This window comes from Vanessa cardui, chromosome 24 (genome assembly GCF_905220365.1).
Source record: "Vanessa cardui chromosome 24, ilVanCard2.1, whole genome shotgun sequence".
Lineage (NCBI taxonomy): Eukaryota > Metazoa > Arthropoda > Insecta > Lepidoptera > Nymphalidae > Vanessa > Vanessa cardui.
Genome location: NC_061146.1, coordinates 2,901,968 through 2,917,432, shown reverse-complemented (window position 1 = coordinate 2,917,432; position 15,465 = coordinate 2,901,968). Strand labels below are relative to the sequence as shown.

The following is a 15,465-nucleotide window of genomic DNA, read 5'->3' as shown; positions in this document are numbered from 1 at the left end:
TCGTGCTCAGCGGTAAAGGAAAACATCGTGATGAAACCTACATGTGACAAATTTCATAGAAATTCTGCCACATGTGTATTCCACCAACCCGCATTGAAACAGCGTTGTGGAATATGTTCCAAACCTTCTCCTCAAAGGGAGAGGAGGCCTTTAGCCCAGCAGTGGGAATTTACAGACTGTTGTTGTTGTTGATTCCGAGATTAGGCGGAACAAACTTGTTGTTGCCTAAGTTACTCAGTTAATTGCCAGTGAAATTCCCTTCAAATCTGTCCAACTGAGCCATAGATTAGGCGGAACAAACAGATGGGCAGACATACAAACCTCCTCAAAGGGAGAGGAGGCCCCTGGGAATTTACAGGCTGTTGTTGTAGTTGATCCAGAGATTAGGCGGAACAAACAGATGGGCAGACATACAAGAATAGTTTTGTTTTCGTGTACGCAGAGTGCAGCAGGCGCACGAGCGCTGGCTGGGCGCGCGGCAGGCGTTCACGGGGCGCCTGCTGCCGCGCCTGTCGTCCGTGCGGCTGCCCGTGCAGCAGACCACCGTGCGCCGCGAGACGCGCACCGTGCTCGAGACGCGCGTGCACGACGCCGACCCCAAGTTCCAGCAGCTGCAGGAGGCGCAGCGCTGGTGCAAGGACCGACTGGTAACTGACGTCATACAATGTTGTATTAAATTTAGACTCCCGTCTACCGTCTACCCGTGACCACGAACGTCGGGATGTTTTAAAATTAATTAATATACGCGATTCATCCATTATAATTAGTTTTATTTAAATGACGTCATACACCTTCGACGATATCCGTAATCGTGGGTACACCGGTTTTCACGGGCACGCTACTTCGAGGTCCCGGGTTCGATTTCCGGGCGTGCCGATGTAGAATAAGTTACATTAGAAACGATACATTTCCGTCAGTTGCATACAAATGTGACTGCAAATATATAGTTAAAACGTCTTTACGAGAGTGATTAAACAAATTATAGAAAAAAAATACGCGCCGATAGAAGTGATAACTTAAACTAATGTTGTGAGTTAGAGTGAGAGAGAGGGAGCCTGCCTATCGTTGCCGTATGCGTGTGAGAAAGGGAAGCCAGATTCTCCGTAACGCGTTACGTAACGAAACGTATTACCCTCTCATAAGAAACAATCTCTTCAAAAGTTCTCAATTAACTTAATAAACTTAGTGTTTATGATCAACAATAAATATTTATTCAGGATTAAGTAACTGTTTTGAGTTAAATGCGGATTTACATTTTAACTTTTGTGTTATCCCCTTAGAAAAAACTACACGAAGCCGACTACGGTTCCGACCTGCCGTCGGTGCAACACGAGTCAGACAAACACCAACGAGAGCACAAACAAATTGATCAGTTCCATTCTAAGGTGAGATATGGCAATCATTGTAAGGTATTGCTCAGAGAATACTCGAGAGTCAGTACAGCAGAGTCGAGATGGCCCAGTAGTTAGAACGTGTGCTTCTTAACCGATGATTGTGGGTTCAAACCCAGGCAAGCACCGCTGATTCATGTGCTTAATTTGTCTTTATAATTCATCTCGTGCACAGCGGTTAAGGAAAACATCGTGAGGAAACCTGCATGTGACAAATTTCATAGAAATTCTGCCACATGTGTATTCCACCAACCCGCATTGGAACAGCGTGGTGGAATATGTTCCAAACCTTCTCCTTAAAGGCCTTTAGCCCAGCAGTGGGAATTTACAGGCTGTTGTTGTTGTTGCTCAGAGCAGAGCAGACCACATGACAAGAGCTAATAGGAAGGAAACAACTGATATATGCAAGGATAGAATGGCAATCCTTAGTATGAAATAGCATGAGATGAAATGTTATTGGATTGAATTCAAATCGTCCTTAATTAATAAATATCTTGTTTGTTAAAGAAATTCATTCACCAGCTATCCCCAAAATTATAGCGCTGTCAGTTTAAAAATCCTTGTGTTAGTATATTTCGTGTATTGCATATTAAACCTCTCTTACTATGCATATTAATATTCTACAGGTGGAGCAGTGCGTGCACAACCGATCGAATTTCAACGGCGAGGAGCTGAATCTGTACAATCAGCACTTGAATCAACTGCAGAAGCTTTACGCTGAACTGCTATCAACCAGTACTAAACGGTATGGCATTCTATACAACTGCATATAAGCCGAGATAGCTCAATGATTCGAAGGCGTGTATGTTACCGATGTTCGCGGGTTCAGGCAAGCGCCACTGAAATGCCATTTGTGTTTATAATTCAGATCGTTCTCGGGAGTAGAGGAAAGCATTATAAGGAAAAAACTGTGTGAGTCTAATTAAAAAAAAAAACATCCATCAAAATCCACATTAGAACAGCGTGATGGAATTTACTTCAAACGTTTTCCGTAAATTAAGCCTTATCCAATAGGACATTCATATACTCTGTTTCATAAAACTTATTTTATTCAAAGTATATATTTTCTAGTATAATGACAAGTCTAAATATTATAGACATACACACTTTTCCGAGATTTAGAACGGCCAGGAACGAGCAAAAACTTATTCTAAGCAATACGAACTGTTCCAAGACGTGTTTGAATAAAATTTCACGCTTCTTACAATTGGGTTGATGAGATGCTCGAATTAACATAAAACACACGAAATATTTAGACTACGATAATTATATTATTTATGTAATTATATGTTATACATATTACATTATTTTTATTTGTGTAACATAATGTAGTTGTTGTGTAACTCAACTTAATGAGCAAAGTTAGCTTCGCATTAAATCTTAACTTAAAATGTTTTCTTGGTAGAATGTCCGAATTGGATGCCCTACAAGAGTTCCTGCAGTCAGCCACCGCAGAGCTCAACTGGCTCAACGAGAAGGAGCAGGTTGAACTGTCGCGTGACTGGGCAGATCCCCACATCAACCTGCCCGCTGTACAACACTATTACGAGGTGATTTGTTATTAAATATCTAACCCAATTTCTCACAGAAGCTCATGTACATAAAAAGATTTCATGTATAGGATACTTTAATCTGAATGATAAATATATATGAACTAAATCACGTTGATTTTCGTTTCGTAACTATGGAATAAAACGCTAACACACTGACGTTTACAATTTTAAAGTAGGACTTTTTCATCTGTCATTTCATTGTTTACGACTTCTATGTACACTATGGTCTTCTCCTGTATGGTCGTCGAAATGAAATTCTTTTATAAATTTAAATTTTTTAACTTCTCTACACATTCGCTTGAAGCCCACTGTCAAAAAGCGATTTTTTTTAATATTCTGTATCTGTATATAACGCATTTTAATATCTCATGACGTCATAAAACCACTTTTCACGTCACATTTTCACTCGAACACGAGCTCCCTGAATCATAGATGTTGTTTTAATTTTCTTTACATTTTGTTTTCTTTCTGTGCAAGCATTCATTTGGAGACGATAGAGAGGTTTGTTTTACACAAAATTTTCATTTAAATTCGATCATTTGTTTTGCTTTTTATTTTCATGCTTGTTAATATAGCAATGGATTTTAGATTTTATTGTCATCCTAATAAGGTTATTTTTTAAATAGCAACTGATGTCGTCGCTCGAGAAACGGGAATTACAATTCAGCAACGTAATCGACCGCGGAGAGGCTCTCATCGCTCAACACCACCCGGCGATGAAGACTATTGAGGCCCATTTGCAGGTCTGTTGACATTTTTCAATTTGAAATTCATCAATCTTAAACGGAAAGTTTGCATACAGTGAACAAGTGGCTTTCTATAAATAATATTTGAGATTTTATGGAGTTAAAGAGTCATTATGGCCCACTAGGTAGAACTGGTGCATCTTAACCGATGATTGCGGGTTCAAACCCAGGCATGTTCACCGCTGTTTCATGTGCTTAATTTGTCTTTATAATTCATCTTGTACTCAGCAATAATTTCATAGAAATTCTGCCACATGTGTATTCCACCAACCCGCATTGGAACAGTGTTGTGGAATATGTTCCAAAACATTCTTCTCAAAGGGAGAGGAGGCCTTTAGCCCAGCAGTGAGAATTTACAGGCTGTTGTTGTAGGTAGAACTGAGTACGAACATATGTATAGAAGCTGAGTGAATACAAGTGGGTAGACTCCATACAACCGATAGTTGGGTGTGTAGACTTTCAAATCCAACTAGAAGGGTATCTTATCTATCGTCAATTATCATTAACTCGTATTTCAACGATCTGGTTTGAATGGCAATTATGTTTCATTATAGTTATAAAAGACGATATATATACTGTATAGATCTCTAAAGATGTATAGAGTGGTTTGTATTAATTAGAGCTGGAGCCTCATGGTCTTTGGTGATCATTTACCATTAAATGGCCTACTTATATGTCTTCCTGTTTAAATTAATGAATGAAAGCCGCTAGTTTAAGTCCAGTAGTTCAGACTTGGATTTTTCTTAGAGGTTTGCGAATAATATCGTCCAAAAATCTTCATGTGTTTGAAGACATTTGTGTGTCATAACCCACCTTACATCACGGTGCTTATGCTTCAAATTCTTGATAGAAAAGCATTTATCCAGCTTTTATATATGTATATACTATTCCTATACTATTGCTAATATACAATGGAATTACTTTAGGTGATGCAGTCACAATGGGCCTGGGTTCTCCAACTTACCCTGTGTCTGGAGACACATTTAAAACATACCACACACTACCACAACTTCTTCGAACAAATCAAGGAGGCCGAGAAGTGGATACAGAAGTAAGCATGATATAAATTAATTTCTCAATTATTATTTTGACGTGACAACGTCTTATAAATTGGTTTGCCGAGTGACACTTCAAGAAACTGCGTTACGCTCCGCTCACGTTATGCGCTCACAACGAGAGCGAGTGAGAGGCACGCGTCCCTTCCACTCGGGCATGGTTAGCCCGCCTAAGAGCGAGAGAGACAGACAAAATTCAGTGCGAGATTCTTTGTATAAATTAATGTTTTAAATATAATTCTTTGTATAAATAAATGTTTTAAATTGTTACTATTATTTCATCCTTCTTCCTACTATACGAATGAATATTCACATTAAAATTATTTTACCACTCCAAAGTCGTCACGTAAAACTTTCGCTCGTATACCGACTTTACAGGCAACAGGTAATTTTTTTTTTTTGAATTTACGATTATTTTGATATCATAGTTTTTGTGTGTATATAAAAAAAAAAAAAAAAAAATCACTTTATTTCCAGAACCAAAATTCCAATTTTACAAACACTTATTATTTAATGACTTTACTACACTTCAAATCGACAAATAGGAACTTAAAAAAAAAAAAAACTAAAATAAAGACCTTAACTTATTATTCTTAATATTCTGAGCACAAGCTTGACCGCACAATAACCATTAGCATACCCCTTGATGATGGATGGACGAATATATATTGTATAGAAATAATTTAATTTGTTTAACTTAAGGCGCGAAGAAGCCCTGAACACGACGTTCTCGCAGTCGGAGTTCACGCTGGATCAGGGCGAGCGTTTGCTGAAGGGCATGCAGGAGCTGCGCGAGGAGCTGAACCAGCAGGGCGGCGCCGTGTCGCGCCTCGTGGACGACGCGCAGCACGTGCGGCCCGTCAGGCTGCGCCGCGCGCCCGTCGCGCGCCCGCTGCGCGCAGAGACCGTCTGCGCCTACAAGCACGCCAACGTACGCACGCCACTCACATCCTTGGCACCTCGAAGGGCCAAAAGCATTAATGCAAAAATATCTTGTCCAGTACCTTGATTAGTCTGCGCCTACAAGCACGCCAACGTATACACGCCACTCACATCCTTGGCACCTCGAAGGGCTAAAAGCATTAATGCTCTCTAGATATAGAGCATAAATACCTTGTCCAGTACCTTAACTACGTTTTGGTCCTTCGAGCCGGATACGAATAATACGCCGGACTTTGAGTTTAATCGTCACATTATCACCCAGATAAGATAAGCTGAGATGGCCCAGTGGTTAGAACGCGTGCATCTTAACCGATGATTGCGGGTTCAAACCCAGGCAAGCACCACTATATATATGTGCTTAATTGTGTTTATAATTCATCTCGTGCTCGGCGGTGAAAAACATCGTGAGGAAACCTGCATGTGTCTAATTTCATCGAAATTCTGTCACATGTGCATTCCACCAACCCGCATTGGAACAGCGTGGTGGAATATGTTCCAATCTCTCTCCTTAATGGAAGAGGAGGCCTTATCTCAGCAGTGGGAAATTTACAGGCTGTTACTTTACTTTTACTTTATTATCACCCAGGTGGCAATAGAGAAGGGCTCAGCGGTGACGGTGGTGGACAACTCGGGTCGCAGCCGCTGGCGCGTGCGCGTGGGCGGCGCGGGCACGGAGGTGCAGCTGCCGGGCGCCGTGCTGGCGCTGCCGCCGCCCTGCCAGGACGCGCTCGACGCCGCCGCCGCGCTGCGCAACGCCTACGACCGGGTCAGTAGCCTTACGCTGCAGTGTGACAGCTGTACCCATGTTTTACAAATATATGTGTCTCCTACCTTATGACAAGAGATCACCTCCAAGTATTTTAGTCATTCCGTACATTCAACATATCTAATACGCCACCAACCTATAGAAAGATAATACTTAATAAATCCACTTAATTTTGACGAATTACATAAACGAATAACTCAGACAGCTTAGAAAATCAAAGTAGAAAAATCCGAAACTACATAATATAAAAACTTAATATTTAGTTTGCGATCTATAGTAACTACTGAATGACGAAAACGATTAATCGCATCATATAGCAAAAAGTCAATTTCCATATCACATTGCGATAATAGTGTTTATATTTATGTAATCGAATCAGTCTCCCTCGGATCGCCATGCGCGTGTTGTGCATATGTATATATGAGGAGTATATTCTGTGTGTGTTGATTTTGTTTTTCTTCCTCAAGGTCATACAACTATGGCAGAGGAAACAACTGAGGATGAGACAGAATATGATCTTCGCGACCATAAAGGTGGTGAAAGGATGGGACTTCCCACAAGTAAGTTTAAGTGTAAATGTTTATTTATTTGATATAGGAACTTCTTAATGTATTGAATACTAGGTATCGCACGCAGTTTTTCTTGCGTTGATGCGTTAATCAGGTGTTAGAATAATGTAGCCTATAAATTCTTTGGTTTTCAATCTTGCTTTATAATTAATTCCATCAAATTCGATTCTTCAGTTTCACTGTAAACTTGTATCAGACAGAGTTGCATTTATAATATTATACTTTAGTACTAAATATGAATGAAAACTTTTTTTGGAATTATTCATCAATTAATCATTAATATAAATTATAGAAGATATATATAAGATAAAGAATCGAGATGGCCCAGTGGTTAGAACGCGTGCATCTTAACCGATGATTGCGGGTTCAAACCCAGGCAAGCACCGTTGATTCATGTGCTTAATTTGTCTTTATAATTCATCTCGTGTTCAGCGGTGAAGGAAAACATCGTGAGGAAACCTGCATGTGACAAATTTCATAGAAATTCTGCCACGTGGAATATGTTCCAAACCTCCTTAAAGAGGAGAGGAGGCCTTTAGCCCAGCAGTGGGAATTTACAGGCTGCTGTTGTTATCTTTTGTATATATAAGATATAAATTTATAGAAGTCGACTCCATAGATTTTTTATTAAGAATACATTTAAAACCTCGCATATCACTTATTAAAATCTAAACAAAAACTTGTCTAACAAACCCTATGATTTATTAAATAAAAAAAAAATAACACGAATGACTAACCTATACTTTACAGATCTTTATTTATTTATAATTGAAAACAATTACCATCACTACATAACTTTAATCAGTTACAAGAATATTTCAATACATAGACGGTTAATTAGTATATATGTAAGAACAGTAAATACCACGACCGACACAAACAGACTCGATCGACAGACAATCGAACATTAAGGCCGTTACTTTTTTTTTTTGTGTGTTGTGTATTGCTGTTGGCCCTACTGGCCTTCACAGCGTCACCTGACTTTCGGGCGAGAACTAATGTCCCCTGCCCTGAGGTTGAGCGCGGGGCTCTAAATTAAAACTAAATTTCGTCCTGAGGGTGTCTCCTATGAGATCGCACCTCGGCTCAGAACGAAATCGGTGGGGCACAGGTCGTTACTAAGCATTCTGCCGTATTTATGTGATTCTGGGTCCTGTTCGAGAAGAGGGTAGTTATAAATAAATAAATAATAAATAAATATGAGACAACATCACATACATTACTCTGATCCCAATGTAAGTAGCTGAAGCACTTGTGTTATGGAAATCAGAAGTAACGACGGTACCACAAACACCCAGACCCAAGACAACATAGAAAAACTAATGGTAATCTACATCGACTCGGCCGGGAATCGAACCCGGGACCTCAGAGTGGCGTACCCATGAAAACCGGTGTACACACCACTCGACCATGGAGTTCTTGTAAGACTTGTCATAACTTGACAAATGTTGTCCAGTTCGTAGCGATGGGCGCGGAGCAGCGCCAGGCGATCCGCCGCGCGCTCAACGAGGACGCGGAGAAGCTGCTGGCCGAGGGCGACCCCGCCGACCCGCAGCTCCGCAGGCTGCGCCGGGAGATCGATGACGTCAACCGCCTCTTCGACGAGTTCGAGCGACGGGCCAGGGCCGAGGGTGAGTCTGACACTGCCATTATTGTTATTTTGATAAGCTATACCCAAAAAATATACTTGATCCAAGTGATGGAATTTAATCTTCAGATCACGAGCGTAATTGAAGCTATATAATTGTTAAATGGCTATTCAGAAGTGCTTATAAAAGCATAAAGCATTAATTTTGAAATTTTAAAGGATCATTGGTGTCAATTGCGACCAAAAACTTTTACACACCAAATGAAGTTTGATACCAAAATTATTTATATGTGGGGAATTGACATATCTCAGTCAGGAGTTAATTTATCTTGAGTCAAATCTTAAAAACAAGAACCTTTTGATGATACTATTGTTATATCTATTTTCTTTTATTGTATGTTGTATATTAGATAGCGTTAGCATAAGAATTACATCGGTGTATCTTTAATTTTCAATAATATTGTAGCGAACTTAAAACTGTACTCACACAAGTTTACAACTTACACGCACACAAGAATACACTTTATTTGACGTATTATATCGTTTCTCAGGCTATTAGCCTTGTCTTTTTGCAACAATTGAGTCTTAGTCGTGATCAATTATCTTAATTTGGAGCAATTTCGAATTAGCGATTTATAGACCTTGTATGTAGAATGTTTTTTCACGGATATGGACGTATACAGTTATGAATATTTAAACCTCATATTTCTCTAACGTCAATATTACTACTATTTTCGACTTGATTTGAAAATGCCCACAATTGTAATGTCTAAGTATTAACGTTATATCCTAACGAAATAAATCGATTGGAACCTTTTTTTTTATGCTATAGATTGACGGATGGGCTACCTAATGGTAAGTGGTCACCTCTGCCCATAGACAATAGCTCTGTAAGATATATTAAACATTCCCTACATGCCCAATGCGCCACCAACCTTGGATACTAAATTGTTATGTTACCAGATAAAATTTCGTAGTGTTCAAATAATTAAAAAAATGATTTCATAAAATAATTAGTTTAATAGCACGACAGTAAGTCTTTATCAAACATAATTTTCTATAAATAGTCTTGTAATTAACGAATAGTGAATTTTGTCTATAAAAACGATGTCGGTACCCGTATGTCCAATTGAGTAAATTAGAAAATTGACCATCTTTTGGGTCATGCGTGGAATTAAAATAAGTCAAACGACATTGAATATCGGTCGCGTCGTATCAATCGCAACAAAATTAATTAATTTTCATCTTTAACGATTCAGAAACTATAACGACACAAGAGAACTGACAACGAACAATAAAAATCTTGAATTAACTTAAAGCATATGTATGTATGTATACACGGTACATATACCAAAATAACATTTTATTTCAATTTTTGTACGTCTGTTTGTTCCGGCTAATCAGGAATGGCTGGACCGATTTTGATAGGAGTTTCACTGGTAGCTGATGTAATAAGGATTAACTTAAGCTACAGCAATAATTCTTTTGTTAAATTGAAACGCTAATGTCTCCTCTTCCATTAAGAAGATGGGTAGGAACATATTTCATCAAACTGCTCCAATGCGGGTTGTTGTTAAAGCACATGTGCTTGCCTGGATTCGAACTCGCAATCAAGTTTTAAGATGTACGCAATCTTGCCACTGGGCCATCTCGGTTTTTGTGGTATATATACAAGAATTATGTATAATGATATAGTCGAGTCGAGATGGCCCAGTGGTTAGAACGCGTGCATCTTAACCGATGATTGCGAGTTCAAACCCAGGCAAGCAACGCTGATTCATGTGCTTAATTTGTCTTTATAATTCATCTCGTGCTCAGCGGTGAAGGAAAACATCGTGAGGAAACCTGCATGTGACAAATTTCATAGAAATTCTGCCACATGTGCATTCCAACAACCCGCATTGGAACAGCGTGGTGGAATACGTTCCAAATCTTCTCCTCAAAGGGAGAGTAGGCCTTTAGCCCAGCTGTGGGAATTTACAGGCTGTTGTTGTTTGTTGGTATTTATTAGTATATCTCTTAGTTAGGCATTACAAAAACGTCTTTCCATTTATCATAGGTATAAATAGTTCTTGGTTGAGATTATCGTATTCTACCGGACCATCTCGGGTCTCGGCTCGTATATAACATCTGACACGTTAGGTATTGCACATTAAGTCGTGACGTCCTGTTGATTGCGTGCTCGTAACAACAATGTTTACTTATCCAATGCAACATTAAGATATATCATGACAGTTGTGTCAACGTATAATATATTGATATTTGTTTTCAATATATATATTATTTTTTTATTATTATGGTATAGGTTGGCGGACGAGCATATGTGCCACCTGACGGTAAGTGGTCACCATCACCCATAGACAATGAAGCTGTAAGAAATATTAACTATCGTCAATGCGCCACCAACCTTGGGAACTAAGATGTTATGTCCTTTGTGGCAGTAGTTACACTGACTCACTCACCCATCAAACCGGAACACAACAATATCGAGTACTGTTATTTGGCGGTAGAATACTGTTAAGTGGGTGGTACCTACCCAGACGGGCTTGCACAAAGCCCTACCACCAAGAGATATATGATTTTTATAGTGAATTTAAATTCTAAATAAAACGAATATTATTGCGAAAGAAGAAATTGAAGAGTCAAAATCAAAATCAAATTACTTTATTCAACGTAGAAGCATTACACTTTCTTATTAATGGTAAAATTAAGCACTGCAGTCAGGAAAATAATGGAAAATAATGGAAAATGGGTTACCTGATTGTAAGTAGTATATTTTTATGGTAACTGAAATGTTACGTACCTTGTGCTAACAAACAGCAATACAAAACAGTATTTTAATATAATTGTACGTATGTCATAAATTATTTTAAAGTAAATCAATTATTTGTACTATAGCAAAAAATATTTAATTCGACTATAAATTACAGGCATAGATAAATACTAAAATCTATTCTCGTACAATGTGCTCGCGTTCTTTGTTATAATTAGATGAAAATCTGTAGTATCTATATTGATATAATAAATGCGAAACTGATTGTCTCTCTGTATGTTTGTCTGTCTAATACACTTCCACGATCAGCAAAGCAAGCTTGAACTCTCTGCAACTGAAAACGAACTGCTAAAACGCAAGAGAAGTCACGATCGACAGCTAGTGAAACATGTACCGGGCTATTTACTCGCATTAAACATTGGACATAGTCTTCATTTAATTACCAAAGGTTCTGGTGACAAGGGACGGCGTCCTACGGGAGCTGTCAGTCACAATGACCGTGTCGTACTAGACAGTAGTATCAGTGGAGATAATTTATAAATTGCGCTGTCTAATGCGTACGTAGTGCTGGTACGGTTTTTTTTTTTTTTAAATAAACGGTTTTCCCATTGGTGATTTTTTTTTTGTGGAGTTTGATTTTCTTTTGGTGTTCTATGATTCGATTTTTAAAAGTTAATATTTATTCAATTTTTTAAAGTGAAGGAAATATTAATAGTTCGTGTGACTGTTTACTTATCTCAACGCGTATGAGACTATTTAAAGCAGACTCAATCGACTAAAAAATCTGAAATTTATTAAAGAAATATGCACCCTATTTAATTGGACTAAGGTGCACATTTGCAACGAAAATGAAGAAAATAAAACGAATATTCTCATTTGGAAAAGGCGGTGAGTAATAATTACTAGAATTAAAATCGAACGTTTAGAAAAAAAAAATCGCAATTTGTAATTTTGTATAAATACATCAATATTAATGCTAAATTTTAAGTTCTGTAAATATAAAATCGAAAATTATAAACAAATGAAATATACAAAGCATGATAATTATCTTTATGACATGATAATAAACAATAATGTATATAGGTTAATGGAAAAATAATGATAGAAGCATTTTTTATGAAATTTGACTAATAAATGACCATCGAATGTTTAGATAAATTAAAGTAACAGCCAATTAATGTGCCAAGCTTGCCAAAAGCCTCTCTCGATGTTTTTATTTATTTGCAAAGCGCTGTTATGTAGGTGAATAATAAAAAATTATATAATAAATTATTTAACAAAATACAAGCTATGTTTTTTTAAAATAATTTTGTGACTGAATACTGCTCAAATTATAAAGATCTGAATCATTTAAGACAAATTAAGATATAACAGAAAGCATGACTCTTAGCGATTTTTAGGCGACACACATTTTTAGCCAATTTAGCTTCTGAAGACTACTAGTAACACTCGTGACTTCGCTCGCGTTTTGGAAAACGAGAAGTCTGTCCTTTGTAGCTTTATACTAAGTTTAATCGAATTCGGTTCAGTGTTTTGGCCGTGACAGTAACGTTATCATTCGTAATATTAGTATAAAGTAAAAAAAATAAAGTAACAGCCTGTAAATTTCTCACTGCTGACACAAGGCCTCCTCTTCCTTGGAACATATTCCACCACGCTGTTCCTGTGCGGGTTAGAAGAATGCACATGTGGCAGAATTTCAATGAAATTAGACACATGCAGGTTTCCTCACGACGTTTTCCTTCACCGCCGAGCACGAGATGAATTTTAAACACAAATTAGGCACATATATATAGTGCTTGCCTGGATTTTAACCCGCAATCATGGGTTAAGATGCACGCGTTCTAACCACTGGGCCATCTCAGCTCTGTAATATAAGTATAGATGACATTTTTACTGTAAGGCAAACCTAGGTCGTAAAGACAAAGTACCTACTTTATATGAATCAAATTACTTTGAAGTATATTTATTATTTATGAAAAGACTATTAAATAAAAGTCATATATTTTATTATAAGATGGCATGTGTCCAAAATAATCAGCACATTTGAAGACGTATTGTATTTAAATTTTTAAAACGAAATCGTAATCTCTTGCTTATAAAGTATACTCTAACCAAACAAACAAAACATTAAATGCTAGATTGAATCGTATGTCTTTTGAAATTAAATACATTTTCCAAAAACAACGTACGCTTTGTAATTTAATATATTTCTCCGTCCGTCTGCGGTTATATTTCAGATCTTTTATTACGAAGACGTTATTGTTTCGTCACTTTTGTTAACTAGATGTAATCTCTCGTCACCGACCTCTCTGTCATTCAAGGAACTACAATAAAGATTTTTAAACGTTAATAAAACAATTTAAACAACATTTCAAATTCTAGATCTATATATATAATGTCGAGATAGTTCGGGGATAAACATATGACTTTGTATTTTTAAATGTTGAAGAGTAACTAATGAGTTTCTTGTCGGTTCTCCTCTGTAGAATCTACTTTCCGAACCGGAGGTAGCTTCACTTGATATAGTTGTTAAATGACGATTCGAAAATGCTTGTATAAAATAAATTTTGATTTGACTGAAACATAATAATGACAAACCCAGACTTTCTGATTCGAGATTTAAACAAATGTAACCTTTTAATATTATCTATGCTAATAATATAAAGAGGTAAAATGTCTTTGTTACAATCTCCGGAACTAATATTTTTGTTTCTGGTAAAAGTGACGCTTTTTGTTAGTGTTACAGGGTATAAATTATAATATTATATATAGTATGTTATTTATTCATAAAATCGTAGTCGTATCCTTAGGAAGCCAATGGTCTTAGTTTTATTTTATTGGTTGGTATATGGCTTGTGGATGTAAGGAATGGTTAATATGCCTTCCAACGTCTATGGGCGCTGGTAGCTAATTAACATCCGGTGGTCCATTTGCTCGTCCGCCTACCTATATTATAAAAAAATATATGTAAGTCGAGACGGACATACTAATATACAGATTCGTCTGCTTGAAGTCAATTCATATGACAGTAGTTTGACGTCTATCGTGCTTTTGTATTTACAGATGGGACAAGAGAATAGATATAAAACCTTTTTGGTTATATTTATTTTATTCGCACACATACACAAGCTAAATATTGGATCAATTTAAGCAACTTTGCTAACTGTGTGGCTTCAGAATAACTACAGCATACATTTTTAAGTCAAAGTTTAACTAAGAACAAGCTGTATGTTTTGTCTGTTTGTCTCGAAAGACAAATAATTTATGTTGATTAAATGCAAACGATACACTTCGGTATATTAACGCATCATAAATAAATGATAGTTTACAAACATGTTTACTTACTAACAGAAACCGTAGAAAGATTTACATTATTTATAAACTATATGAACACAAGCCAACAACATCAAAAACAAGATACATTAACAACAATAGATAATAAAACACGTACACACACATACATAATTGCAATAACACACACACAATGAAGTATAGTTTATTATTGTTTTAAATTTGTGTGAATACGTTTAATATATATAGTATGTGCATGTGGATGAACATATATATCACACCTACCTGCAATCGAAGATGAACTACTGACATCTGTAATTAAAATGTTGGAAAAGTTTAACTACTGAGTTTCTTGCCGGTTCTTCTCGGTAGAATCTACTTTCCGAACCGGCTTTTATGAGCCTTATTTATTAAAGAATATCTTGGAATATAGAAAGGGATTATAGGGATTCGTATAGAAATGCAGGTTTTTAAACAACGAGATAAATATTAAATTTCTTTTTTCCTTCCTGGTCTCGTCTATCAGATGCTTCATGCTAATTGTTTAAATATTAGTTATCTATCGGCTATTTGGAAAGTATTATATTAAAATTGCCAAAATGTTGTATCTGACTTTTAGTTAGCAGTAGCATGATTATAGAAACATATCTATGCGTTCAGACTTCCTTTAATATTTATATAAATAACCATATCTAAGAGGCTATACGATGTTTGTCGTTAACGAGATAACTTAAACACGCCTGACATAAAGAACTTTGAAATTAGAACAATGTTTTTAATTTATTAAG

At 36.9% G+C, this 15,465-nt stretch overlaps 1 protein-coding gene across 23 annotated transcripts in view; it reads left to right on the top strand.

Moving 5' to 3' along the window:
* The window catches only part of LOC124540331 (microtubule-actin cross-linking factor 1), a 297,681-nt gene that overhangs the window by 193,292 nt on the left and 88,924 nt on the right, over positions 1-15,465 (top strand). For all 23 annotated transcript variants that reach the window (XM_047117836.1, XM_047117847.1, XM_047117846.1 and 20 more), the window contains 10 exons: positions 443-647; positions 1,281-1,385; positions 2,018-2,136; positions 2,797-2,941; positions 3,571-3,687; positions 4,617-4,741; positions 5,448-5,676; positions 6,274-6,453; positions 6,921-7,013; positions 8,479-8,653. In XM_047117836.1, the coding sequence (XP_046973792.1) occupies positions 443-647; positions 1,281-1,385; positions 2,018-2,136; positions 2,797-2,941; positions 3,571-3,687; positions 4,617-4,741; positions 5,448-5,676; positions 6,274-6,453; positions 6,921-7,013; positions 8,479-8,653 (1,493 nt within the window). The remainder of the gene's footprint in view (positions 1-442; positions 648-1,280; positions 1,386-2,017; positions 2,137-2,796; positions 2,942-3,570; positions 3,688-4,616; positions 4,742-5,447; positions 5,677-6,273; positions 6,454-6,920; positions 7,014-8,478; positions 8,654-15,465) is intronic.